This window comes from Ailuropoda melanoleuca, chromosome 10 (assembly GCF_002007445.2).
Source record: "Ailuropoda melanoleuca isolate Jingjing chromosome 10, ASM200744v2, whole genome shotgun sequence".
Lineage (NCBI taxonomy): Eukaryota > Metazoa > Chordata > Mammalia > Carnivora > Ursidae > Ailuropoda > Ailuropoda melanoleuca.
Window position 1 is genome coordinate 91,182,332 of NC_048227.1, and position 27,388 is coordinate 91,209,719.

A 27,388-nucleotide genomic window follows, 5' to 3' on the forward strand; every position below is an offset into this window, starting at 1 on the left:
ATAACAGAAACACAATCAATGATATATCTGTGTGATACAAGAAGTCAATTTCAAATGAAATGATTCGTTTCTAGGCACACTTCTCTAATGTTGGTGTAGTTCATCTGGAATAGAGCACTTGGTCACCTCGCTTTTTAAAACTGAAATATAATTGACATACGATATCCTATTAGTTTCCTGTACCTATATGTCTGTTTCTGTTTTCTTTNAGGCATACATCATGGTGATTCAACATTTGTATATGTTACTGAAGGATCCCGTGATGTCTAGTTACCATCTGTTACAATATAGTGATGACAATATTATTGACTATATTCTCTACGCTGTATGTTGCATCACCGTGAGTTATTTATTTTATAACTGGAAATTTGTACCTCTAATCCCTTCACCTATTTCACTCCACCCCTAATGCCTCCACCTGTAATGGCCAACTGTTTATTTCCTGTACCTATATGTCTGTTTCTGTTTTCTTTTGTTTGTTTTGTTTTTTACATTCTACGTATAATGAAATCATATGGCATTTGTCTTTCTCTGTCAGACTTTTTACGTCTAGCATTATNTGTCTAGCATTATACCTTCTAGATCCATCCATGTTGTCACAAATGGAAAGATTTCTATCTTTTTTTATGGATGAGTAATTTTCATATATTCATACTCATATTCATACTCAACATACATATATATGTATAATATGCCACACCTTCCTTATCCGTATCTTGGCTCTTGTAAATAATGTTGCAGTAAACACAGGTGTGCACATATCTCTTCATATTGGCATTTTCCTNCGTCTAGCATTATACCCTCTAGATCCATCCAAGTTGTCACAAATGGAAAGATTTCTATCTTTTTTTATGGCTGAGTAATTTTCATATATTCATACTCAACATACATATATATGTATAATATGCCACACCTTCCTTATCCATATCTTGGCTCTTGTAAATAATGTTGCAGTAAACACAGGTGTGCACATATCTCTTCATATTGGCATTTTCCTTTTACTCAGATAACCCAGAACTGGAATTGCTGGATTATGTGGAAATTCTTTTTCAATTTTTTTGAAGAACCTCCATACTGTTTTCCATAGTGACTGCACCAATTTATAATTCCACCAACAGTGCATAAAGGTTTCTTTTTCCACTTCTTTGCCATACTTGTTATTTCTTGTTTGTTTTTTTTTTTATAACAGCTATGAGATGAAATCTCATTGTGGTTTTGATTTGTATTTCCCTGATGATTAGTGATGTCGAATATCTCTTCATGTACCTTTGGTTATCTGTATGGGGTTTTTGAAAATTGTCTATTCAGATCCTTTACCCATTTATTAGTTGGAGAGTTTGGGTTTTTTTTTGTTTTGTTTTGTTTTGTTTGCTATTGAGTTGTATGAGTACTTCATGTATTTTTTAACTCCCTATCAGATATATGATTGGCTAATATTTTCTTTCATTCAGTAGGTTGCCTTTTAATTTTGTTGATGTTTTCTTTTGCGATGAAGAAGCTTTTTAGTGTGATATAACCCTACTTTTTATTCCTGCATTTGTTGCCCTTGCCTTTGAAGTCAAATCCAAAACAAACAAAAAAACAAAAAACAGTATCAAGACCAATGTCAAGAAGCCTATGTGTTCTGTAGGAGTTTTATGGTAGAACCATANGGCTAATATTTTCTTTCATTCAGTAGGTTGCCTTTTCATTTTGTTGATGTTTTCTTTTGGGATGAAGAAGCTTTTTAGTGTGATATAGCCCTACTTTTTATTCCTGCATTTGTTCCCTTGCCTTTGAAGTCAAATCCAAAATAAACAAACAAACAAAAAACAGTATCAAGACCAATGTCAAGAAGCCTATGTGTTCTGTAGGAGTTTTATGGTAGAACCATATAATACCGTGCATTCANATAATACCATGCATTCAACTCTTTAATCCATTATGAGCTGATTTTTGCGTATAGTGTAAGATAATGGTCTGGTTTCATTCTTTTGCGTGTGGCTGTCCAGTTCTTCCACCACCATTTCTTGAGGAGACTAGCTTTTCCACATTGTGTATCCTTGACTCCATTGTCAAAGTTAATTGACTATATATGGGTGGGTTTATTTCTTAGCTCTCTATTGTGTTCCATTGATCTAAGTGTCTCTATGTCAATAGCATATTGTTTGATTATAGATTTGTGACATAGTTTGAAATCAAGAAGTGTGATGCCTCCAGGTTTGTTCTTTCTCGCAATAACCTAAGCTATTAAGAGGTTTTTTGTGTTTCAATACAAATTTTATGATTGCTTTTCCGATTTCTGTGAAAAATGTCATTCGAATTTTGATAAGGATTGCATTGAATCTATAGACGACTTTGGGTAGTATGGACATTTTTACAATATTAGTTCTTCCAGTCAATGAGCACGGAATGTCTTTCCATTTATTTGTGTCATCTTCAACTTCTTTTATTAATGTCCTATAGGTTTCAGTGTACAAGTCTTTCACCTCCTTGGTTAAATTTATTCCTAGGTATTTTATTTCTTTTAATTCAATTGTAAATGGGATTGTTTTCTTTATTTGTGTTTCTGATGATTCGTTTAGTGTATAGAATGCAAAAGATTTTTGTATATAGATTTTGTATCCTGCAACCTGACTGAAGTATTTATTGGCTTAATAGTTTCTGGTGGCATCTTTTGAGTTTTCTATGTATATTATGTCATCTGCAAATAGTGACAAAATTACTTCTTCCTATCTAATTTAGATGCCTTTTATTTCTCTTTCTTGCCAACTTGCTTTGGTTAAGACCTGCAATACTAGTGAGTGAATATGGTGAGAGTTGGCATCCTTGTCTTGTTCCTGATCTTGAGGAAAAGATTTTAGATTTTCATAGTTGATTGAGTATCATGTTAGCTGTGGGCTTGTCATATATGGCCATTATTATGTTGAGGTATGTTCTCTCTATACCCATTTTGTTGAGAGTTTCTATCATAAATGGATGTTGAATTTTGTCAAATGTTCTTTCTCCATCTAGTGAGATGACCTTATTATTTTTATCATTCATTTTGTTAATGTGGTGTATCATAAAGATTTGCAAATGTTGAATCATACTTACTTACATACCTGCAATTAATCCCACTTGTTCATGGTATGTTATCCTTTTAATGTATTGTTGAATTCTATTTGCTAATTTTTTGTTGAGGACTTTTGCATCTATGTTCATCAGAGATTTTGGTCAGTAATTTCCTTTACTTGTGGTGTCCTTGTCTGGTTTTGGTATTAAAGTTATGATGGCCTTATAAAATGAGTTAGAATGCATTCCTTCTATCTTTTTCCAAAGAGTTTGAGAAGGATTGGTATTAATTATTCTTTAAATGTTTGGTAGAATTCACCAGTAGAGCCATCTCATCCTGGAGTTTTGTTTGTTGGGATTGTTTTGATTGCTGATTCAATATATTTGTTAGTAATTGGTCTGTTAAGATTTTCTATTTCTTTATGATTTGGAAATTAATGCTGATGTGTTTTATCCAAGCCCAGGATATATGGACAAAGTATGGGAGCTCTTGAAAGAAATATTGCCCGAATTTAAGCTGTCAGTTGAGTCCAGTTCTGAAAGCAAAATAACCATGTTAGATCCCAAATTAAAAGAACCAGGGAAAGAAGTAAAGAATAGCAAAGAAGTAAAGGATGGCAAAGAATTCAAACCTGAAGGTTCAGCAACAGCACTAAAGGCACCTGAGAAAAGTGACAAAACTCCAAAGGGTAAGACATTTTATACCACAATGTCATTCATTACGTTCGATATGGATACGGTATATAAATGCTCTACAGTTGTTGCTGAATTTAATGATTATTTATTGTCATTATTGTTTACTAAGTGTTCTGAAAATAATTAAGATCCTATCTCTCTAGGATTTTAGAACTAGTAATGCTGTTTACTAGATGTTATTATTTCATATTTTGCTGTCTTTAAAAATCAAGGGCAACTATATATTTTGGTGATAACTGAAGTAGTATAGTATTAACATAAGAAGAGACATTGTCAATTTCCATCACACACACGTCCTTACATAACATACAATGGAGCAAAACTGCAAAGGGGAAAGTTGTAGTTTGTCTCCCCGCCCCCCACCAAGGAAATGCAAAATAGACACAGTACGGATCATGATTTGCTGACCATTGATTGTAAGGTAGAAATTCAGATTTGAAAATAAACTAATTTCAAGTCATTTGACAAAGTGTAGGATCTTAAACTGAGAAATATATTGAAGAATTATTTTATATTTTCTAAAATATTTCATATAGCTATGTGTATAAATAATAATGTTTTTATAGTAAAGTAGAATTAAATATGCTAGAATATACTCAGCTTTTTTATATACCTTGAAAGCATCTATAATGATCTTTCAAATATTTGTTTTATAAAATCTTATATTTTGCCCTAATTATTCCTTATCAAGATCTTATCTACCAGCATTTACCACGCAGAAATTATTACTATAAATGTTCCTCAAGAATTTACCAAGAACAAGTGTATGAGTGATATCTGCCTATCATAAGGCCTTTTTTAAATGACCTAATGTGCATTATTTTATGAAAGAAAGCAGAACAAGAAGGGTGATTAAATTTGTTTTACCTGGTATATCTCAAATTAATTTGAACTTAGAAACCTTTTTTCATGTCTCACAAATTAACATATGTTCATCCATCCATTCAGATATACTATTTGCTGAGTAGAATACCAATAAATGTTCCACTAATTAATGATAATCTGGTGAACAAAATCAGATATGGAACTTATCTCCTAGTGCTTATGATCTAGTGAGAGAGACTAACATTAATTTTAATTTTAAAAACCATAACCATATATTAAGACACGAACCTTGAAGGAAAATACAGAAAACTACGGGAGTTCATACTTAGTCTAGGCATCAGGGAAGAATTCCCTAAGGAATTTGGGCTATGTTTGCAAAGATGAGAGGGATTTCTTGAGGAAGATGAGGGAATGTGGAGAGGGCATTTTTGGTGAGAAAACAGCAGATAGACATCTTATGATGGCAGTAGGAAAGAATGAGAAAACTAGCCTCACTCTAAAATGAGAAAAATATCCTAAAATTATATATAATATATGAAATTATATATTAATATACACAAAGTGAATTATATTCAAATGATCATCTCCATTTAATAAAAAAATGTGTAGTCAATGACCAATAATTCTTCATGTTTTTGGCAATACATTGTCAATTTTCAAAGTTTTCTCTTGCTTTGTTTTGATGTTTCTATTTAGAGGTGAGTAGTGTTTCGTGAAATTTGTGGCTATTGTTTTATGTTTAAATAACACTATTGTTTTGGCTTTCTTTCCAACATAATAACTGAATAAGTAATATAGTTTGAGATTTTGTAGTTAAAAGATTTATCATATATATTTTTTAATATGTTAAAAAAAAGCAGATGCAAAAGACGTTGGGAAGAAGAAGAGTAAAAATGGAGAAAAAGAAAAGGAAAAAGAAAAATTCAAATGGTCACTGCATGCTTCAAGACCCTCATCAGATGTACAGTACTCACTGCAGTCTCTGTCGGATTGTAAGCTTCAGTATGCTAGAATAATCATTATGTTAGCTGTTTCCTAAAGCTGGGAAACTGTGGAGTTTACAGAGTTGGAATACAACTTTGTCATACAAGAGTGTTTTACCTGTTTAGACATGTCTAAATAAACGTGCTCAAGTTTGCCCATAATTGCTAAACTCTCAAATCCGTATGCATATGGGGGCAAAGTCTTACATGTGAGACAGAAGTCAAGGTTGCAAGTTCTTATGGTACAAGAGTCACAGAAGTGTTTGCATGGAGGAGGACATATACTAATAAATGTATATGTTATATATTAACATATAACAAATAATCTATTATATATTGTTATATATAGTATAAGAAAATATACTACATAAAATACAATTTATATTATACAGTACATATTGTATAATATCCATAAATATTAATATATAATTACATAAACTATATAAACATAAAACATAATTACATATTAGTGTATATAAATATATATTAGTATATGTGTTACTCCATATACATTAACTATATATATGTATATACATATTGTGTGTGTGTATATATATGTGTATATATATATGTGTGTGTATACATATATATATATACACACACACATATATATATGCCTGGATTCAGGTCTCTGCTCCATGAAAAATATACGAAGTTTAATTTTAATTTTAATTTTTTTAAAAGATTTTATTTATTTATTTGAGAGAGAAAGAGTGAGAGAGAGAACACAAGCTGGGGGAGAGGCTGAGGGAGAGAAAGAAACAGACTCCCCACCAAGCAGGGAGCCCAATGCTGGGCTCGATTCCAGGACTCTGGGACGATGACCTAAGCCAAAGGCAGTTGCTTAACCGACTGAGTCACCCAGGCGCTCCAAAGTTTAATTTTTAAATGTAAAAATATGTTTTCATAAGTTTGGTATATTTTACATTTTAATCTATTCTAGATAGATCCTGGTTCATATCTAACATATTTTGTGGCTCTAAAAATATTATTCTTTAATAAATATCTAATACAGTTCAGTATTAGTGTTTGAATTTGTAAAGGAATAAAAAACATTTTAATTAAAAATAAAGACAATAGAGGAAAATAAATTATACCATTTTAGCCAGAATCTTTAAAGAACAAAAGCATACTGAATCAAATATACTAATTTCAGGTCAGTTAAGAAACATGTGAAAAAATGAGTGATACTCAGAAACATTAAATATTAAGTAAGCCATACTGTACATCTGAAACTAATACAACACTGTACACTAACTATCCTGGAAATAAATAAATAAATAAATAGTAATTTCCTGGCCAAATACATATATAAACAGCAATTCAAACTAAGTTACTGACTTAGTTTTCCTTCTTCATGGAAGGATTAGTTTATGCTTTCTTTCTTCTTGAAATGATAGAAAGTTCTGGACTTCTTTAAATTCAAAATAAGCTTTTGTCTATGAAAGCTAAAAAAATTTCAATTTTAAAATCATTCCCTTGGAACATTATCATTTGTAAACTAGTCTAAGTGACACTGACTAATAGCTAGAGCTTTTCTAATAACTTTTTTATAGTGACATTAAATGATTTCTTAAGCAATTAAATGGTATTATGATGAAGGTAAAACTAATGAGATGTTCTATAAAATAGATGCATAAGTGAGATTTAACATTTATTAAATATGTTTACAGTCATTTACCTATTTTTCACACCCAAAGATATTCTCATTAAGGAATTCGAACAATCTGGAATGATCTACTGATCGACCCATTCAGCTAGAATTTCCATGACACGATATATGTTCTTTTCACAGGTTCTTCAGCACCACAGTCTCCTCACATGGTTGTATATGCTACCTTTACACCCCTCTATTTGTTTGAAAAGAAGATCTTTTCATTAGAAAAAATGGTAAGCACTCAAAACCAAGAAGAATAGTACCATTTATGGGGTGTGTGTGTGTGTTTGAGTGAGAGAGAGAGAGGAAGGTAGGAGGGAGAGAGAGTGATATTATTTGTTGTCCTATAAGGTATACCAAAATTTAATTAAAATGCTATTCCTGGATTTCAGTCTACTTATCTTTAAAAAATTAGATACTTGAACATAGGGACCTAGAACATTCAAAATTATCTTAGATGATTGCAATAGTTCCTTGTTAAAAAAATGTAGACTCATGTATTATTATCATTTTTTTCCATTCAAAGCAAAAGAAAAGGCTTATGAGTTATATATTTCAGTAAGAATCATGTAAACATATCTAAATAATAATAAATTACCTTTCTATAAACAGATCATAAATATTTTCTTAACATAAGTTGATTTAAATGAACTCACTTCCACAGTTGGTAAACTATTATAACCTCCTTGTAATCTTTAGATAATACATACACACAAATATGTTAATTGATTTTTTCTTATAAGTCTAACAATTAGAGAAAATTTAGAAAATATACACAAAAGCATTGAAATGAAAATATTCATAGTATAAATATCTAGACATAGACAATGCTGACATTTTGGGATCTATCCTTTGATTTTTTCTTCTGTGCATATATTCTGTGTGTATATATATATATATTTATATATATATATACACACACACACGTATATATGCTGTTTTACACAGTGGAATTAAATTTTATGAATTTATTAAATTGTGAAAGCCAGCTTTTTCACTTGACACTGTATCATTAGTTTTTTTCTATGATGTTAAATATTTGAACACATAATATTTAGTAGTGGCATGGTATGTATGGGTTTCCCATCATTTTAAAAAATATATATATTTAAGTAAATTCATAACTCCTTTACCCATTTCTCCCATCCTCCACCTTCTGCCTCTGACAACTCTACCAACCTGTTCTCTATTTCTGTGAGCTTGTTTTGTTTTAGATTCCACATATGAGAGATCATATGGTATTTGTCTTTCTCTGACTTATTTCACTCAGCATAATGCTCTTGAGGTCCATCTATGTTGTCACAAATGGAAAGATTTCATTCTTTTTGTGGCTGAATAATATTCCATCTGTCTGTTTTCTTTTTGCTGCTCTAATAGGGTGCGTTCCACTGCCTCGTCTCTGAGTTGACTGATCCTTTCTTCTGCTTCTTCTAGTCTGTTGTCTATTTCCATCTTTTTGTTGACGTTCTCACTGTGTTCATCCATTTTTCTCCCCAGTTCAGTGAGCATTTTTATGAACACTACCCTGAACTTTTTATCAAATTACTTATCTCCCTTTTATTAAGGTTTTTCTCTGAGTTTTTATCTTGTTCTCTTGCTCTTTTTTTTTTTTTTGAACATACTCCTCTGTTCTTCATCTTGCTTAATTCTATTAGTTACTACACAGTTGATCAAACAGCCGTCTCTCTCCCAGTCTTGAAGGAGGGGCTCCACGTAGTGGATGAAGCTTGTCATTCACCCCTGCCTCGGTTCTGGTTGTCTCCTAAACCTTTGTGCTTGTCTGGGCAGAAGCTATTATATGTTTAATAGCTTCCGGTCAGTGAGGATGTACTAAGACCTGTCAGCATCCCTAAGGGGAAGATCTTAGCATTTAGATTAAGGCAGTTTGGAAGCCAGACCTATAAGCAGCAGCTTTTAAAATGCAAATATACACAGTCCTAGGGCTCACAAGTGCCCAGGTTCTCTATTGGTGTCCCCTGCTTGGCAGTCACAAAAAGTTGGGGCTCCAAATGACCAAAAAGCCCTTTTCTGAGATCCTGGAGAGCTGCAACGAGGCAGAGGGACAGTGGCAAGGTGGTGTCCACAGCCTGCACTCCTGAGAGCAAGCAACTCCATAGTTCACTTGGTGTGTGCCAAACCTGACGTCCCTGAAGCCTGCCTCAGGCTGATGCTCCAGGACAAGCCAAGAGTCCTCCTTCACAGAAAGACTGGGGGGATGGCTCACTTTGCTGTCCACACAGTGCCCTGGGGGTGGCAGGCTGCCAAGGACTGTCTCTCCAATTGCCACAGTCCCATGGCACCCAGGAATGCAAGCTCCCCCTTGCTACCAGAGCCAGACAATCAAGAATTCCTCTGAGTGGAAGCTGCAAAAATCGGGCTGCCAGACATAAAAGCCAGGGCACCAGCCATGTGTAAATCTCCCCTCCAGGAGACATGGTACTCTGGAGTGTGGTAGAGGGAAAGCACAGAGTGCTTGGCCTCCGAGGTCTCTGGAATGGTCGCAGTCAGTCCCATGATGTGTGTTTAATTAGAAATCTGCCCCTTGGGCTGCAGCCATGGTTACTTAATAGGCCTCCTCCACAGAGAGACTGCACTCCTGGAACTGCTGCCTGTTGTTGTGCCCCCGGGGGTGGCAGCTGGTTAACGACTCTTCCTCCATCGGTTACAGTCTGGTGGGACCCACAAGCGTAAGCTCCACTGGCTGGAGAGGCGTCCCCTGGAGGCAGTTGAAAAATCAGGGCACCAGACGGGAATATGAGCTCCTTTCTGGGTGTCCCTAATTCTTATAGTCCCATAGGACCCAGAATGCAAGTTCCCCTGGCCTCCAGAGCCAGGCAGTCAAGAGGCATTCCCTGCATGGCAGCTACAAAGATCAGGCATCAGAGGCTTATGAAAAGCTTCCTTCTGGGAGATACTGGTGTTCTGGAGCAGGGAAAAGGGAGAGTGAGAAGCCGCCTCCCACCCCCCAGGTTCCTGGAGAATGTTCCAGCAGGCACCTGTGTGTGTGTGTGTGTGTGTGTGTGTGTGTGTGTGTGTGTGTGTGAAATAAGCTGCCAGCCCCTCAGGACGAGGCTTTGATACAAGCAGGTGGGTTCACTTTGGGTGCAATCGGCCAGACTTTCATTGGATATAAAAATCACTTTTCTCCTTCCCTTTGTAAAGAGTAAAGTCCACCAGGTTACTTGCTCTTCACTCTACTTAGACAAACACAATATTGCATTTGGAGCTTACCAAATCCTAACCCCTTGGGGGACTCCTAGACATCTAGCCCTTTGGTTATAGAATTCCATATGCTCTGAAATCACTGCATTTAAAGTAGGAGAAGACTAGATGGGGTAGTAATATAAACATAAATGTTCAGTGAGTTCGTTAGAAACAGCTGGATATTAAAAATTCAATGAAAATTTGGTCGAAGTGTAAATAATACAATTGGCTGCTTATTGCACTTTACTGTGCAGTATATTTATCTTCTAGATGATTCGCCCAGGCAGCATAATGTTATCACTCCTTCCTCTTTCCCCCCTCCTCCAGCCCCTCCTCCCTTTCCTCCTCCTTTGTCCTTTTCGAATAGAAACCATTTCTTGATGTGAAAGTCTGCCATTTAACAGGGGTAATCCTGTCGAGATGACAGTGCATAATGTGCCATTATGGATGTAGAGATAGTGGCAGTTTCTCTGATTTTAATTCAAAGTCAATTAACTTTAGGCAACGACTAAAGTTAGTGACAAGTGTGCTTCCTTGGCCTCCCAGCAATTTAAGTCTCTGATTAAGATTTGAGCTGGTCATCTATCTTAGCCCTTAGTTTTTTAAAAAAGAAATCTTTTTGTGGCACTGGCCTAGCCGTTGTTTTAAGTATTCCAGAGATCCAACACCATGGACTGCAAAATGACCTGAGCCGTGCTTTGTGGGGTGCCATGGCCTCTTAATGGGAAGTACTTAAACACTTTTTTAAAACTACAAAATGTGAGAATGGGATGAGTACATCACACACACACATACACACACACACACCCCACAAAATAATCCATCTGAATGCTTGGCTGTCCTACTGAGAAATTAATATTTAAACACAAAGTTAGTTTTGAATTTAAAGGACAAAAAAGATCACCTATGTTTGTTGTTAATTCAACACATATCTATTGATTATCTATTATGTGCTAAACAATGATTTAGTCTTTGAGGACCTGGTAACCAGCAAGACTAACAAAACTCCCTCCTTACAAAACTCAATCTAATGAAGAAGACAGAGAAGCCAACAATAGTAATAAAGTTAGAAAATTGGTATAACAGAGATCATACAAGGCATCTGGCATATGGTGGAAATAGTATTGAAATAATGTGTGTTGGGGGCGCCTGGGTGGCACAGCGGTTAAGCGTCTGCCTTCGGCTCAGGGCGTGATCCCAGCGTTATGGGATCGAGCCCCACATCGGGCTCTTCCGCTAGGAGCCTGCTTCTTCCTCTCCCACTCCCCCTGCTTGTGTTCCCTCTCTCGCTGGCTGTCTCTATCTCTGTCAAATAAATAAATCAATAAAATCTTAAAAAAAAAAAAAGAAATAATGTGTGTTGGATGAGTGACCAAATGAATGAGTGAGGGAGTGAGCAGAAAAATGAATATGGCGATATAGCTGCAAAACATCTTTCTGTCTAATGGTTGACTAAGGAAGTCTTCCCAAAGGAAGAAGTGTTTAAGTGATGGCCTTAAGAAGTTAGCTTAATAAATAGAAAAAAGTGTGCTCAAAGCAGAGGGATGTTTTTGTTGGAAAGTCTGGAGATGAAGGAGATCTCACTGGGTTCAGAGAAGTACTGGAACTTGAGCAAATAGCAAGGGGAGAAGACTCAGAGGCAGCTTGAGATGTGGGAGGGAGTCAGGACTTAAAGTGATATAAATCCTTCCTCTGGGGGTTGAAAATGGCTTAAGGGACCCAGAGGTTCAGGAATTAGCCCAATGTCTGTAACAGCAGTTAAATGAACTATTTCACCCATCTCCCCACCCACCTCCCATCTGGTACCCATCAGTTTGTTCTCTATATTTAAGAGTCTGTTTCTTTGGTGAAATAGATGATAGAGATTAAGGAACACACTTGTTGTGGTAAGCACTGGGTGAATTGTTGAATCGCTATATTGTACACCTGAAACTAATATCAAATAATAAATGAACTTCAAGGCTATAATGAACTGGCTATAGTCTCACGGCCTCCCTAATTTACCTGCTGATTCTTTTACATTAGCTATGAGGCTAATCTGGTTCTCCTGGTCAAATCAGAATATAATGAGATACAATGTTTTAAAGATAAATCAACAGAAAAAGACCTTGTATTCTAATGGAATTTTGTTAAATGCAGTACATTGCTTAAAATTATAGCCCCAAAGACAATGAGACCAATATGTAAAATAAAGTCAATACCTTACATTTCTTGAAAGAACTAGTTCAGAATACAAGAAAAAGAAAACTTGGAAAGGAACAAGATGGCACGAATTACCCCATTTTCTTGTTCTTGGATATTCTAAATAGTTTTAGTTTTATTTAAATAAGTAATCTGCAAGTTCTAAGAAAGCCACCCACGTGCTCAAACTCCTACTTTTGGACTGTTTGAGGCATGTCTGGCTGGCTCAGTTGATAGAGCATGTGACTCTTGATCTCAGGGTTGTGAGTTCCAGCCCCACCTTGGGGCAAGAGTTTATTTGAAAGAAAGAAAGAAAGAAAGAAAGAAAGAAAGAAAGAAAGAAAGAAAGAAAAAAAGAAAGAAAGAAAGAAAGAAAGAAAGAAAGAAAGAAAGAAAGAAAGAAAGTTAGTTGGATGGGCCAGAGGAGTGAAAGGGTCTTTTGGGCAGAGAAACTTTTTTTTTAAAGATTTTATTTATTTATTTATTTATTTATTTATTTATTTATTTGACAGAGACAGCCAGCGAGAGAGGGAACACAAGCAGGGGAGTGGAGAGGAAGAAGCAGGCTCATAGCGGAGGAGCCTGATGTGGGGCTCGATCCCATAATGCCGGGATCACGCCCTGAGCCGAAGGCAGACGCTTAACCGCTGTGCCACCCAGGCGCCCCTGCTCCTTCCAATTATTAATTAATTTAATAGTCATTAGTTAATCCCTGGATTCAGAAAGAACTATTTCATTTCATAGACACCCCACCTGTCTTGCTCCTTCTGGAAGTATGGACTGAGATGTACAGAAACAGTCATGAGGGCAAGGCATGTTCTGGCTGAAGCAATAATTTGGAATAGTCTAATAGGTGGGTTTCTGGTCCTAATTTAAATGACTGTTTTATAAATTTACATTTTCAAGCATTGCTATTTGCAGAGAAATCGATGATGCTGAATCACTAGGAAAAAAAATAGTTATTGGTGAAACTGATGTAAATGTACTTATTTTACTTTAAATGTTTCAACATTTAGACTGTGAATGCCAGAATTTGCTACAGAATATATCACTCCAACTCTCACAGACTTTTTGATTTCTTATGGCATATTTCAGCCATCAGTTTGTAACTGAAGTTCTCCTTAAACATAATTCTGAATTGTTTCAAAGCAAAATAGTAGCTTCAGGAGATCTGAACGGTCGCATAGGGGAAGCATCTTCCCGGAGAATTACTTGATTTGGCAGGATTTAGGGCAGCCTTTCTCCTCTGGCTTTCTGTGACTGGCTCCATTGTCCAGAGAGATCATGGGGATTTCCTGTGGGAGAGCCCCCGTTTGAGGGTGAGGGCATAAGCTACAACAGACACGGCAACCACTTAACCACAACATTGACCTGACCCAGTAAGCGTGGTAGACTTTTTTTTTTTTAATACTACGTAGCAGTTGCTGGTGACTGAACAAACAGAGAAACAAACAAAAACTTCACATATTAAGTACTCTTATCAAAGTTTTAACTTATCATAATAATGGTTGATTGATTTTGGACCAAAACTGATGTGTTAAGATTTTTTTTTCCCCAATCTCAGAGGATCTTAAACTTTTAGGACTGAAAAGTGCCTTCTAGTTCTAGTCTCTCATTTTGTAAATAAGTAAATGGGGTCCTCAGAAACATAAAAACATGAAGAGAAATACAAATGGTAATAGTGCCTATGTTAGGAGGTGGAAATATGGGTTATTTTTCCTTTATTACCACTTCATTGTGGTAACAGTATTTTTGTAATAACAAAAATTGGTTTATTTAAATGCACAAGGCATTGCATGTATCCTTTTAAAATGTGCCTTCTGCCCTTAGGCTAATTCTGCAGAGAAGCTGAGAGAATACGGCCTTTCCCACATCTGTAGCCATCCCGTGCTGGTCACTAGGACTAGGTCTTGCCCCCTCATAGCACCTCCGAAATCGCCTCCCGTACCTGCCTGGAAACTCTTTCGTCAAAAAAAGGAAACTATTATAACAGATGAAGCTCAAGGTATGGCTCATGTTGTCTGAAAATCTAAGGAGATTTTCTCTGCATGAAGGTCTAATAGTTTCATTTGAAATGGAAGATGTGTATCAAGGCAAACCACCCAACGTTACACCCAAAGCCTACGTTCAATTTTATGTCTAAATTTTATGTCTTTAAAGGATTAATTCTCCACATTGCAGAAGCTGAGCAGTTTGGTTCGCATCTAAACTGACCAGCTATATCCAGGCCATTTTTTGGGTGAGGATATTAGTCATTATTGTGATAGAAAATGGTTTGTAGCAAATAATAGAAAAAATGTAAATACATATTTAAGCCACTGGTGTGAAATCACTCTAGAGTGCCCTGTAGGACATCGTCTTTGAAGTAACTAATTTATATTTAGAATAGAAACTGACCTTTGTTTAGAATATGGGAACGGAACTTCTGCCCTGGACTGGCTCCTATGTGAAGGTTGTCCTAAGCCACCATGAATGGCTGTTGGGCTAGAAATAAAGCGCTTCCCGTGGCTTGGGGAGCGGGGGGCAGGGGACTGTGCCCACCTGGCTCGTAATCTCAGTTCGCTTCTAACTTCCTCACAATCCAGGTCTCGTCCTTTACTCCTTCAATGTTTTTTCTCTCCAAGTCTTCATTCTTAACTCCATTTTTTCCGTGAGCACCAAGTTGGAATGGCAACAGAAATGAGCGAGGGCATTAATTAAGAAATCAATTTTAATGCAGAAGCATGAATCTGAGGAGATGGGATTTTTAAAAGAAGAAAAAAAACCCTAATAATTTAAAAATTATGGCCTGGCAGAATAGCTCACCATTTGTGTTTAGTCAGTTTGTACCGTGTTTCTGTACCTCATTTAGAGCTCGCAGCTTCTCAGAAAGGATGATAAAGAATTGGCGGTCACCGATTATTCTTCTGTATATACACCTGTATGCCTGTGGGTATATGTATCTTTCTCATTCCAAAAACCTTCAATTGTCTTTGTTCAAAAAAGCTTAAAAAAAATCTTTTGTGTTTGCTTCCTTGCTTTTGCATTTTCTCCCTTTGTCTTTGCTGATTTCTCATTGTTTCATAATTGTATTTATCCAGCAACAGTCTATCACATTCTAGAGGTTATTGCCTTAGGGGCTGTGTGCACAGGTCTGTTACCCGAATGAGCAATGAAGGCAAAGCCACAAAGAACATACCTAGCGCCAGTTTACTATTGGCATTGTGTAAGGCTCAGGAGTATGCTTTAAACCTTTGGTCCCATGCAGCAAGGCTTACACCCTCTCTTGGGGGTGCTTGCTGGAGTTCCTGCTACCAGGTCAAGTGTGGTTGATCCTTCATCGCAGGTTTGGGTACGATGTAAGACCTAAGTCTGGGTGGCGGTCAGGATCCTGAAACTGCCACGGCCACGTAGATTGGAATATTTACCTGTTCCCTGCCTCCTGCTTCCAGCCATAATTTGCATGTTTTTAAAATACAAATTACACCTTTAACCATGTAATTTTCCCCACATTTGCTTTTTGCCTGCATGATACAAACACTGTAGCTGGTAGCAAAGATTTTCTAGCACAACATGTTATATCTTTGCCATAAAAGAACAAAGATTAAAGAAATATCTAGCTTGGATGGAAAAAGAAATGGTCAATTCATTTTATTTTTTTAATTGGTCTATGTGCCTCTCTCTCTCTTGCTTGATTATTTCATTGCATCCTTTGAGCTTCTGCAGTGAGCTGCCAGCGCTAGCAACAGGGACTTTCCAATTTTTATTCCTCCTCCCCACCCTTCTTCCCTCCCTCCCGGCTATCCTCTTTCCTGTTCTGTCTTTCTGAACCAAAGATCAGCATTCACATGATGCTTGAAAGAAAATCTTTCGCTTTTAAATGCTATATTTCAGTTCAACGTGTAGAGCGACACTTAAAACAGTTGCTCATTCAGAGCATCAAAGAATAGTTGAATGAAGGGGAAAAAATTGAACCTGCAGACCTTTCCTGATTTCAGTACTGATTGTAGTATAATTCTAGGTAAGTGATGGCTCTAATGGAAACTGGGGAAGAAAATCTAAAATTGGTGGGATTCCATAACTGTGGTATACCACCTCGAGGCTCACCCTGTAATTGTCCTTCTTCTATCTATTGGGTTTAATATTTAAGGTGAAAATTAACAGGAATTAACAGGAAAATTAACGGGAAGGGAAAGAGAAAGATCATTTTAGAAGTGACCATGGAGCAAGCAAAGAAAAGTTATGTACTTGTGTCAAAGCTTCACTTTTTTTCCCCCTCCAATAGTTATCCTTTCCACTGTTGGAGGAGCTTTTGTGAAAACAATCAGCTCTTATGTTTAATTTCAGTGATCACCCTGCTGTGTTTGGGCTCTGTGCCATAGCCATTGAGAATTTCTTCCTCGCAGATCAGTTTCAGTCCCGTAGGAGTATCCACAAAGCCTTTCTTGATCCACTGCTTTCTCTTCTACCCATGACCTTTGCTTTGTTACATTTTCTGTCCTAATACTATCGTCTCAAGGTATTACTCTGCATTTCCTCTTCATGTTTCAGCAATTGTGTTGCAGAGGTTAACTAAAAGAACACAGTTTTTAGTGAACAACGTTTAAAGAAGTAGCAGTGAGGGGTGCCTGGGTGGCTCAGTCATTAAGCATCTGCCTTCTGCTGAGGTCATGATCCCAGAGTCCTGGGATCAAGTCCCATATCGGGCTCCTTGCTCAGCGGGGAGCCTGCTTCTCCCTCTGCTTGCCACTCCCTCTGCTTGTGCTCTCTCTTTCTCTCTCTCTGTGTGTGTCAAGTAAATAAATAAAATCTTAAAAAAAAAAAAAAAGTAGCAGTGAATGTCCAGTAGTAACAAGGAGACATTGCTAACTTTCTCCCTTGAGACTTGATTGCTTCACATTGTAAGTCTGGAAAGCAACTGAGATGTAGACTTTAAACATCTAATATTGGCAGGATCTATAAGGCCTTTCAATACAAAACCTTTGCATCCCAGTACATTCTTATTTCCCTCTTCTGAAATCTACTGGATAAATAGTTAATATAATCCAGTAGGACAATAGGTGTTAAGTTATGCATTTAAATCTTGGAAGGTTAAGAAAAAGTACACCACACCACCTGTTTCTTTCAGAATTAATAATAAAGAAGCCTGAACAATATCTTGAAATTTCAAGTCCATTTTTGAATTATAGGATGAGGCCATTTACAATTCCAACAGAAACGTAAGTATGTAACGTTCTTTCCCACAAATGCATCTTGTTGACAAATGAAGTATTTTGTGAATTGTGTGGTTAGAAATATACACTTTGGTGACAGATGCACTAAAGTTTGTATCACTGCAGTGATTACAGGAAAACAATATTCTTAGATTCTTTTTCACAGTAATAAGTAGATAAGATAAATTCTGAATAGGTTAAAATAAAGCTTAACTATGCCTGGCTTTACAGCTTTTGCTACTGTTTTAGAAGAGTAAAGTACTTTGTTTTACTTAAACATTAGCACTAACAAATGCTTTTGGTTATTATCTGATAATGAAATCATAAGAGCAGAGGGTTGTCATAGAAACCAGAGAGATGAAGTGTGTCACTCTTACGGGGGGAAAACCCTAAATAGAACCACAAAGACAATCAAGAAGTAAAAGGAGGAAGAGGAGAAATCCAAATATACTAATGTTTAAATATGGCAAAAGGAATGCAAAGAAAGACTATTATCCTGGATCTAAAATTTCTAATGAGTTCAGAGAAGTGAACAGGAAGTCCACAAACAGCAAAAAGGAGAAGGATTCGTGAGTGATATGAGTGGAGGATATGATTATACCACTAAAATTGTGCTAATTTGTTATGCAGTGATAAGTAACTAATACATGGATATATACATATGTCAAAGATGATAGAATTTATAGTCTGAATTTGTGCAGTTAATTATACTTCAATTATCCATCAATAACATTGTAATGCATAAGAATAAAAAATACTATGTAAAATGGTTTTAAAAAATCAAGTAGGGGTTCTAGGAATTCAAGAATTCAAGACTACATTAATGACTGAAAGTAAGAATTTGGTGGGTGTGTTTCATCAGAGATTAGCTACAATAAAAAAGACAACTGGCAAAATGGAAAATAGATCAGAGATAATATCCAGACTGAAAGATGAAGACCAAACATCAATAAATAAACGAGGAAAAGTACAATAAAAACAAATGGGACAAGTTGAAAAAGACGAACATACTTGCAAGTGGGTCTCAGAAATAGAGGATAGAGAGAAGGGGGAATAATCACAAACTAAAACTATAATGGCAAATATCCCAAAAGAAAAAAAAATCAAGAATCAGGAAGTTCTGACATCAAGCAATGTAAACACAAAGAAAACTGCAACTAGACACATCCATGTAAAACCGAAGACACATAAGGTACAGTGATATGTAGGTATAGTCAAAGTACTGCCTCACAAACCAACATGGATAAACGTCACACACAAAAATATTAGACCAAAGAAGTCTGGTATAAAAAGTACATGGGTTGCTTTTAATTATTCTACTAACAGACATTATGCAAAGAAAAATAAAAAGCAATGCATGGTATTGGAAGTCATGATGGTGGATTTCTGCAGTGAGGAGGACTGGCCGTGCTGGGGAGACACTCGGCAGGGCTCATGGGGCGCTGGCAACATTAGAATCCCATGATCTGAATAGTGGTGACATGGCCGTGCTTCTTTTGAGATTTTTCAGCAAGTTTTACATTTCTGATTTGGTCCTTTGTTGAATGTCTTTTAAAATTAGTAAAACTTCGTAAAACATTTTGAATGGCTTACATTATAGGTCACACAAGGACCATTAGCTGTGGGCTTCTTTGGGCATAGTAAGGTCCATGACAGGAATGTCAGCTGATGAAGAAAAGCAGTCCAACTGGAGATCAGAAGTCAGCTCATTGCATTGTTCTACTCTTAGAGCCTCTTTACATCACAGCCAGTTACTTGACATTGTATGAACTCTATTTAAGTTGAAAATATTAGAGAGATTCTTCAAAACATTTACCGTCAAGGCTCCTGTCAGTTCTATGCACCAACAACTGACCACTGAGAAGTGGGTTGGGAGGGACCCCGAGGCAGCTCTCCTCTGGAGAGTCCTTGGCAGTTAGCAATGTCAAGCCTTGAGGGACAGCATTATCAACTGAAAAGACAGTTTGCTGCTACCTTGATTTCAAAAATTTGTTACTGTTACAAATTTGTAAATCTAGTTTTCCTCAAACTTTTGTTTTAACCTTTCATAAAATCTTATTTTATGCCTGCATCTATTAATATCCATAAAAGTTTTAAATAAACTTAGTTTGCCAAATTTATTTAAACATTTTAAGTGGCATTTACTACATGGCTATATTTTGTTATCTCCCTAAATACTTTGAAAGACAAAAATCATAGCAAATAAAATCTTGCCAAGTATTTAAATCCTTATAAAAGTTCAAATAATCAAAATGTATTTTGAGAACCTTAATTTTTCCTATATATGCTATTAGTTTTTACAAACCAAAGTTTTCTTATACATTGTAACTTAATCATGAAGCGAAAATTAAATACGCCATACATTTTAAAGCCTAATTTGTTGGATTATGTAACATTCTAAATTCTTTCATACGTCACAAATACAAAATAGCACGTATACATAGAATTTTCCTGTACTTAATATAAAAATGTTAGTGCTTCATAATTTTTAAAAATTTTGTACTTAATATTACCTACTAAATGATTTTTCCACTCCAAATAATTTTTAATTCTCTCTCAACTGATTGAGATTGCATACTAATCAGAGATTTTGTGGATTTTGAAAGCCAGAGCTGCAGACCACCAGGACAAATTCTCTCACGATTCAAAATGCCATACCCAGACTTCCAGAATCTCTGTTGTCGGTAGGCACAAATGGGCCTGAATTCCCCGAGTTGACTCAATTACTCGATTTTCTTATGCCTTCCAGCTTTATTATCTGGTCAAGGTGGATGGAAGTCTCTAACCCAGATTTAGGTGACTCTGACACTTGATTGGATTCAACTAATCTAGTCAGTGTTTCAATCTGTTATGAATTTCCTAGCTTTATTCAATCTGGCAGAGCCAAAACCAAAGATATGTGAATGACATTTCATCCTGCATGAAATGTCCCTTGTCCTGCTTTGCTGTGCAGTCAGAGTTCTCAGGTCAACATGAGTGCAAGCCGTTTTTTTGGCAAGTCCTTGAGAGTGACTGCTCTCACAAGCGCTTTTCCCTGGAACACTGTCTCTGCAGCAACGTGACAAATTTGCCCGTTCTTGGCTCCTGGCCTAGTGGGAATCAGAACCTTACAAATATGTTTGTGCTGTCCTCTAGTGGCGGTTTCAGGTAAATCAGAGGTGCTTAGCTTGAAGTGAATTTAGAACTTTCACTGAACACAAGTAAGGGAAAAAAAGTGTAGGAAATCTGTATACATGAAATTTAATTTTATCTTTGAAAAGTACATAACCTAAAATGTATTTACTATAACAAATGTCTTTTTATTGTGCCTATAAACTTGTAGGAATGACAATGGCAATTCAAGTTCATATCAGCAATTACTTGAAAGGAAATATTGTACTCTTCAGTAGCTAGTATGAATGTCACAGTTATAAACTCAAGTGCCCAGGACTCACTCAAATTTCTGACTCTGAGTCCCATTCACTGATATGTTACTCTGATACTGATTGAAATCAAGAATAATTGTCAAATTCCTACAACATTTAAAGATGACCACCATAGTTTTAAAATAACATTCCAGAAAATTTTTACAACGTGTTGACTGATAGAGATATTTCTTCAGTAGTGTAGAAAGCAAGTCAATGTTTTTAACATGAAATAAAAATTCATTACTAGATGTAAAAGGAGATGATAAAATGAACTTTAAATCAGAAATTTCTACTGTTGACAAAATGCTGTTATTTAATGTACAATGCAGTATCATTCAGCCCTAAAAAAAGAAGGAAATCTTGCTATTTGTGACAACATGTCTGGACCTTAAGGGCATTCTGCTAAGTGAAATAAGTTAGTAAGAGAAAGATGAATGCCATATGATCTCACTTACATGTGGAATCTAAAAAACCAAAACCAAAAACAAACACCCAAGATACAGAGAACAGATCGATGGTTCCCGGAGGAAGGGGGTGGGTGAAAAGGGTAAAGTGGGGTCAAAGGTACAAACTTCCAGTTATAAAATACGTAAGTCATCAGATACAATGTACAGCATGATGACTGTAGTAACAATGCTGTATTGTATATTTGAAAGTTGCTAAGAGAGTAGATCCTAAGAGTTCTCATCACAAGGAAACAAAATTGCAACTATGTGTGGTGATGGTTGTTATCTAGACTTATGATCATCTTACAATATATGCGGGTATCAAATCACCATGCTGTACACCTGAAACTAATATCACATTATATGGCAATTATACCTCCATAAAAAAACTGCAGTTATTTGTTAGTAACTTTAAATAAGAAATTAAGGTTAACAGAAGGTTTTGTTTTGTTTTTTTCATTAGTCATTTTGTACAATCTTTTATTAAGAAAGGGGTGCCTCCAGGAATTGATTTGTCATCCATTACAGAAAATGATGAAACCACCACTATTAGCCAGCCAGACTTAAGCCAATCGACAAGAACAGTGTCTCAGGTAACCATGTTACTCTTATTATTGGCCCAATTCTTAATTATAAAATATCTTTTCTAAAAATTGTAAAATACATTATGTACAAATGACTGTATAACATGCATTTGGGGAGAATAAAGAACACTATGAAAATAAGCTTTTTAGGGGCACCTGGGTGGCGCAGTCATTAAGCGCCTGCGTTCGGCTCAGGGCATGATCCCAGCGTTATGGGATCAAGCCCCACATCAGGCTCCTCCGCTGGGAGCCTGCTTCTTCCTCTCCCACCCCCCTGCCTGTGTTCCCTCTCTCGCTGGCTCTCTCTCTCTCTGTCAAATAAATAAATAAAATCTTTAAAAAAAAATAAGCTTTTTAGATTAGAAATTGGCATATTTGTTCCTTATAGAAGTTCCCTGTGCATCTCCTTATCTGCCATTCAGAGTTTGGTGTTAATCAAGCCCATACTCTTCTTTTTTGTTTGTTTAAGATTTTATTTATTTGAGAGAGAGAAAAAGAGAGAGCACAAGTGAGACCGCACAAGCAGGGGGAGCAGCAGAGGGAGAGGGAGAAGCAGACTCCCCACTGAGCAAGGAGCCCGATGCGGGGCTTGATCCCAGGACCCTGGGATCATGACCTGAGCAGAAGGCAGATGCTTAATCGACTGAGCCACCCAGGCACCCCAAGCCCATACTCTTCTAATGTTGCCAATTGGGAAAATACATGTTTATAAACAATATAACCTTAGTTTAATTGTGGTATAATTTTATTTAAATGGACTCATTTTAATTCCTCTAAGACTTCCTTCACTTAGCATCATCGATGATGTTTGTTGTGTGTCACAGTTCATTCATTTCATGGATTGAAGGTATCTAATATATAACCAACCTCCTTTTTTTTTTTTAATCTTCCACATTGTTAATGACTATATTCATTGCTTCTTGTTTCTTTTTTCTCCTTTCAGATTTTTATTTAAATACTAGTTAGTTAGCATAAAGTGTAATATTGGGTTGCAGGAATAGAATTTAGTGATTCATCACTTACATAAAACACCCAGTGCTTGTCATCACGAGTGCCCTCCTTACTGCCCATCTCCCATCTAGCCCATTCCCCAGCCACCTCCCTCCATCAACCCTCCATTTGTTCTCTACCTTTAAGAGCCTTTTATCGTTTGCTTCCCTCTCTTTTTTTTTTCTTTTCCTATATGCTCATCTGCTTTGTTTCTTAAATTCCTCATATGAGTGAAATCATATGGTATTTGTCTTTCTCTAACTTATTTTGCTTAGCATAACACACTCTAGCTCCATCCATGTTGCTGCAAATGGCAAGATTTCATTTTTTTGGTGGCTGAGTAGTGTCCCATCGTACAGCTATACCACCTCTTCTTTATCCACTGGTCAGTCAGTGAACACTTGGGCTCTTTCCATAGTGTGGCTATTGCTGATAGTGCTGCTATAAACACTGGGGGTTTCTTGTTTCTTACTATTGTAAGCAGTGTTACCATGACTACTCTTGTGTGTCCCTGTACACATGTGTCAGAGTTCCCTGAGTTCCAAGGTTCATTACCTTTTATGGGCTATGGCTCCCTTTGCCAATTTGTAAAACTTTAATACACAATGACAACAACTCATCTGTGTCTGCGTATTAGCTGAGTGTTGATGATAGGGACCAGTGGAAAACAAAACAGCTGTTGGGTTAGTGCCATGAGAACACATAACTTCAGTGTTTGGTGGTGGAAAGACTGCTAAGCGTAGTTGCCAACTGGTTGGCCAGCTACAGGTCACAGGCGTATCTGTAGAGAGTAACACATGACTATTTGAAACCTAATAATGGGCCTCGTAGTTGTGCAACTTCAGAACAGTGATCGACACATGTGATATTTGAAGATATTTGCAACAACTGTAATGATATGTAAACTAGTGTGATTTCTTTCATAGATAAAGTCACAATCACTGCTAATAAAATTGTGGCTTGCTCACCAGCATTGATAAATTGATAACTGAAGAAAATGCTCAACTTGGACTAAAGATGAATTTTTTTTCAAAGCCCCATGTTCATGGATTCCTGAAATCTTAATTATGGGCCCCAAGGGATGCTAGACTAGGAAGTCCTGCTCCAGAATGTGAATCTGGGAACATAATTGATGAGTCATGGGGCGTTCACCCATTTAACATTGCAACAAAATGCCAAACAATTTTCCAATTCAGGTGTATCAATATCTACTTCCATCAGCCCTGGATAAGACTTTTCTTTGCAAGGCATCATGGCCAACATTTATTCTGCCTGATATTTCAACTTTTGCCAGTGTGATGGGTGTCAAAGGGTATTTATTTTTTAATAGGTAATATATTCACATATTCAAAAATAAAAATATAAGGGGCCCCGGGGTGGCACAGGTGGTTAAGCATCCGACTCTTGGTTTTAGCTCAGGCCATGATCTCAGGGTTGTGAGATGGAGCCCTGGGTCGGGATCCACGCTCAGCACAGAGTCAGCTTGGAATTCTCTCTCCTTCTCCTCTACTCCTCCTGCTCATACTCTCTGTCTCTCAAATAAATAAATAAATAAATAAATCTTTCAAAATTTTAAAAATAAAAATATAAGGCTTACATGAAGAACTCTTGTTTCTACTAACATACTTCTTCATTTTCACTGCTCTGCATTCCATGGGACACTTTCTGCATTTTGTTATGCAAATTAAGAGTAACACACACATAATATTTCATAACCTCCATTTTTCAATTCAAAATTTAACAAAAGAGTTTTTACTTAATAAGTACTGGAGCTAATTTCATATCTATACATAAAGAGTGTCTTTATTCCTAAAGTTTTGTATAATATTTCATTAGGTGAATGAACCCTAGTTCATTTCCACTAACTTCTCTAGATGGCATGAGATACCTTGCGGGGCACACCAACTGCATACAGGTGAACAATGTTTTTTCAGTTTTAGTTGAAAAGCAGACTAACAAATGAGAAATCTGGTAAAGAGAATGAATAGATTTTAACATTTTAAAGTTTTTCTTTAGTTTTAAGTTATCCCATACAACAATTTTAAAAAGTCAACAACAGCATAAAAATCGTCCATCTGTCCTATTTTTCCTTATGCTCTTGGTCTTCCTCCCCAGAGTCCATCACTTTTATTTGTGTTTTTTCTGATCTGTAGCTGTACATTTCTACATAGTAGGCCTCATGAAGGCAGAGATGATGATTTTATCATACACTGTTTTCTCTCAGGACTGGTGATAATGCCTAGCATACAGCAGACACAGTTACGTATTTATTGAATGATAGGATTCTGTTATTTCTTGATCTATCAATTTAGATATTACCCCTGATTGTGGAAGATAGGTATGTAGCACCGCTGTCCTCACTCACTATGGTGAACCTCCACTGTCCTCTGTCTTTCAGATTTGTTTATTTCAGAAGTCTTTGCTGAATCTGTATTCTAGCTATGTAAGGATTATTACAGCAGAGGCAATAAAGGAAAAAAATTCCTCTATCTATCTATCTATCTATCTATCTATCTATCTATCTATCTATCATCTATCTATCATCTATCTATCTATCTATCATCTGTCTATCATCTATCTATCTATCATCTATTATCTATCTATCTATCTATCTATCTATCTATCTATCATCTACCTATCTATCTATAACATTTTCTTTATTCTTTCATCCATCAACGGACACTTGGTNTCAACAGACACTTGGTGAATAATTCTGCTATGACCATGGGTGTACAAACATCTCTTTGAGGCATTGCCTTCAATTCTATTGGGTTTATATCTACATGTAGAATTGTTAGATCACATGGTAAGTCTACTTTAATTTTTCAGGAACTACCATACTCTTTTTCACTTTATAGTCTCACTAGGAGTGCACAAGTCTTCCAATTTCTCCACATCCTCACCGACATGCATTCCTGTTTTGATCTTTTTTTATAATAGTAGCCATCATAATGGGTGTGAGGTTGTATCTTATGATATTTTCGACCTGCATTTATCTAATGATTAGTGATGTTGAACATCTTTTCATATGCTTTTTGGTCAGTTGGATAAATAGCTAAGTCCTTTGCCCATTTTTAAAATTAGTGTATTTGTTTTTTTGTTGTTCTTTGCATCAGTTCTTTATATAGTGTTTATGCTACTCTTTTATCAGATACATGATTTGCAGATATTTTCTCCCATTCCACAGGTTGCATCTTCATGGTATTGATTGTGTCCTTTGATGCACAGAATTTTTATATTTTGATGTAGTCCAATTTATCTATTTTTACATTTGTTATTTCTGTTGCTTAGTGTCAGATCCAAGAAATCACTGCCAAATCCAATATCATGAAGCTTTCCCCCTATGTTTCTTCTAAAAGATTTATGGCTCTAATCTCTTTGTCTTTGTGTCAACCTTGTCACCCAAACTTTCTGTTGAGTTTATTTCACTTTCCTATTTTTAGTTTCTAAGAGCTCTCATTCTTGATCGTATTTTTGTCGAAGTTTCTTATTTGGTGGATGGGTATTCTCTGGTCTTTCTGATATTACCAATTTAAAAAATGTATCCCTATATAATTGTTTCTGTTTTCTATTAAACTCCCCACCCACACCCTTTAGTTTCTTTGTTTGATGTAAGTCTCCTTCCTCAATTGTCTGGTGATACTTTGTTGCATATATATATCTAAAGAATTCATGACGTTAATTAGCTGCTGACTGAAGGTGGCTTTATAGAATGGCTAGAGCTTGTCAGCTGTAGGATAATTAGTTTGGGATAATTGGGGATAAATGAGCTTCATTCGGGGGTGGGATTAGCTCCAAATGTAGATTCCTTGGGGGTTTTTCCCTGGCCTTAGTTTCTCCACTTAAGAGTCCTCTAATCTCCCTCCCCGGGGTGGAATGGGTCACAGGGGTTGGTATACACTTATCCATTGGTGTTACTGCAGCCAAGCAGCACAGAGGAGCCGAGAGTCTCAAAGTTCAGCATGTGGACTTTCACATAATTCCTCTCCTCTCTGTAGAGTATAGCTTCTCCTGTTTCCCACGGTACCTGTGAACCCAGATCTGAGACTGCTCATTTAATTTCTCCACATGAAGCAATTTCCAGTGTCCTGTTTAGGCAGAAGAAGACTAGATACTAAAGCAGAAAGGATTGCAGCAAAATGGGAATTTATCTGTTCCTTAAATAGACGTTTAACCCATTCCTGTGTTTT

General features: G+C 36.3%; 1 protein-coding gene across 1 annotated transcript in view; it reads left to right on the top strand.

Moving 5' to 3' along the window:
• The window catches only part of ADGB (androglobin), a 162,908-nt gene that overhangs the window by 51,674 nt on the left and 83,846 nt on the right, over positions 1–27,388 (top strand). The window contains exons 8-13 of the mRNA XM_034669608.1: positions 3,493–3,722; positions 5,406–5,546; positions 7,333–7,427; positions 14,410–14,584; positions 17,687–17,777; positions 22,088–22,217. Coding sequence (XP_034525499.1) covers positions 3,493–3,722; positions 5,406–5,546; positions 7,333–7,427; positions 14,410–14,584; positions 17,687–17,777; positions 22,088–22,217 — 862 coding nt within the window. The remainder of the gene's footprint in view (positions 1–3,492; positions 3,723–5,405; positions 5,547–7,332; positions 7,428–14,409; positions 14,585–17,686; positions 17,778–22,087; positions 22,218–27,388) is intronic.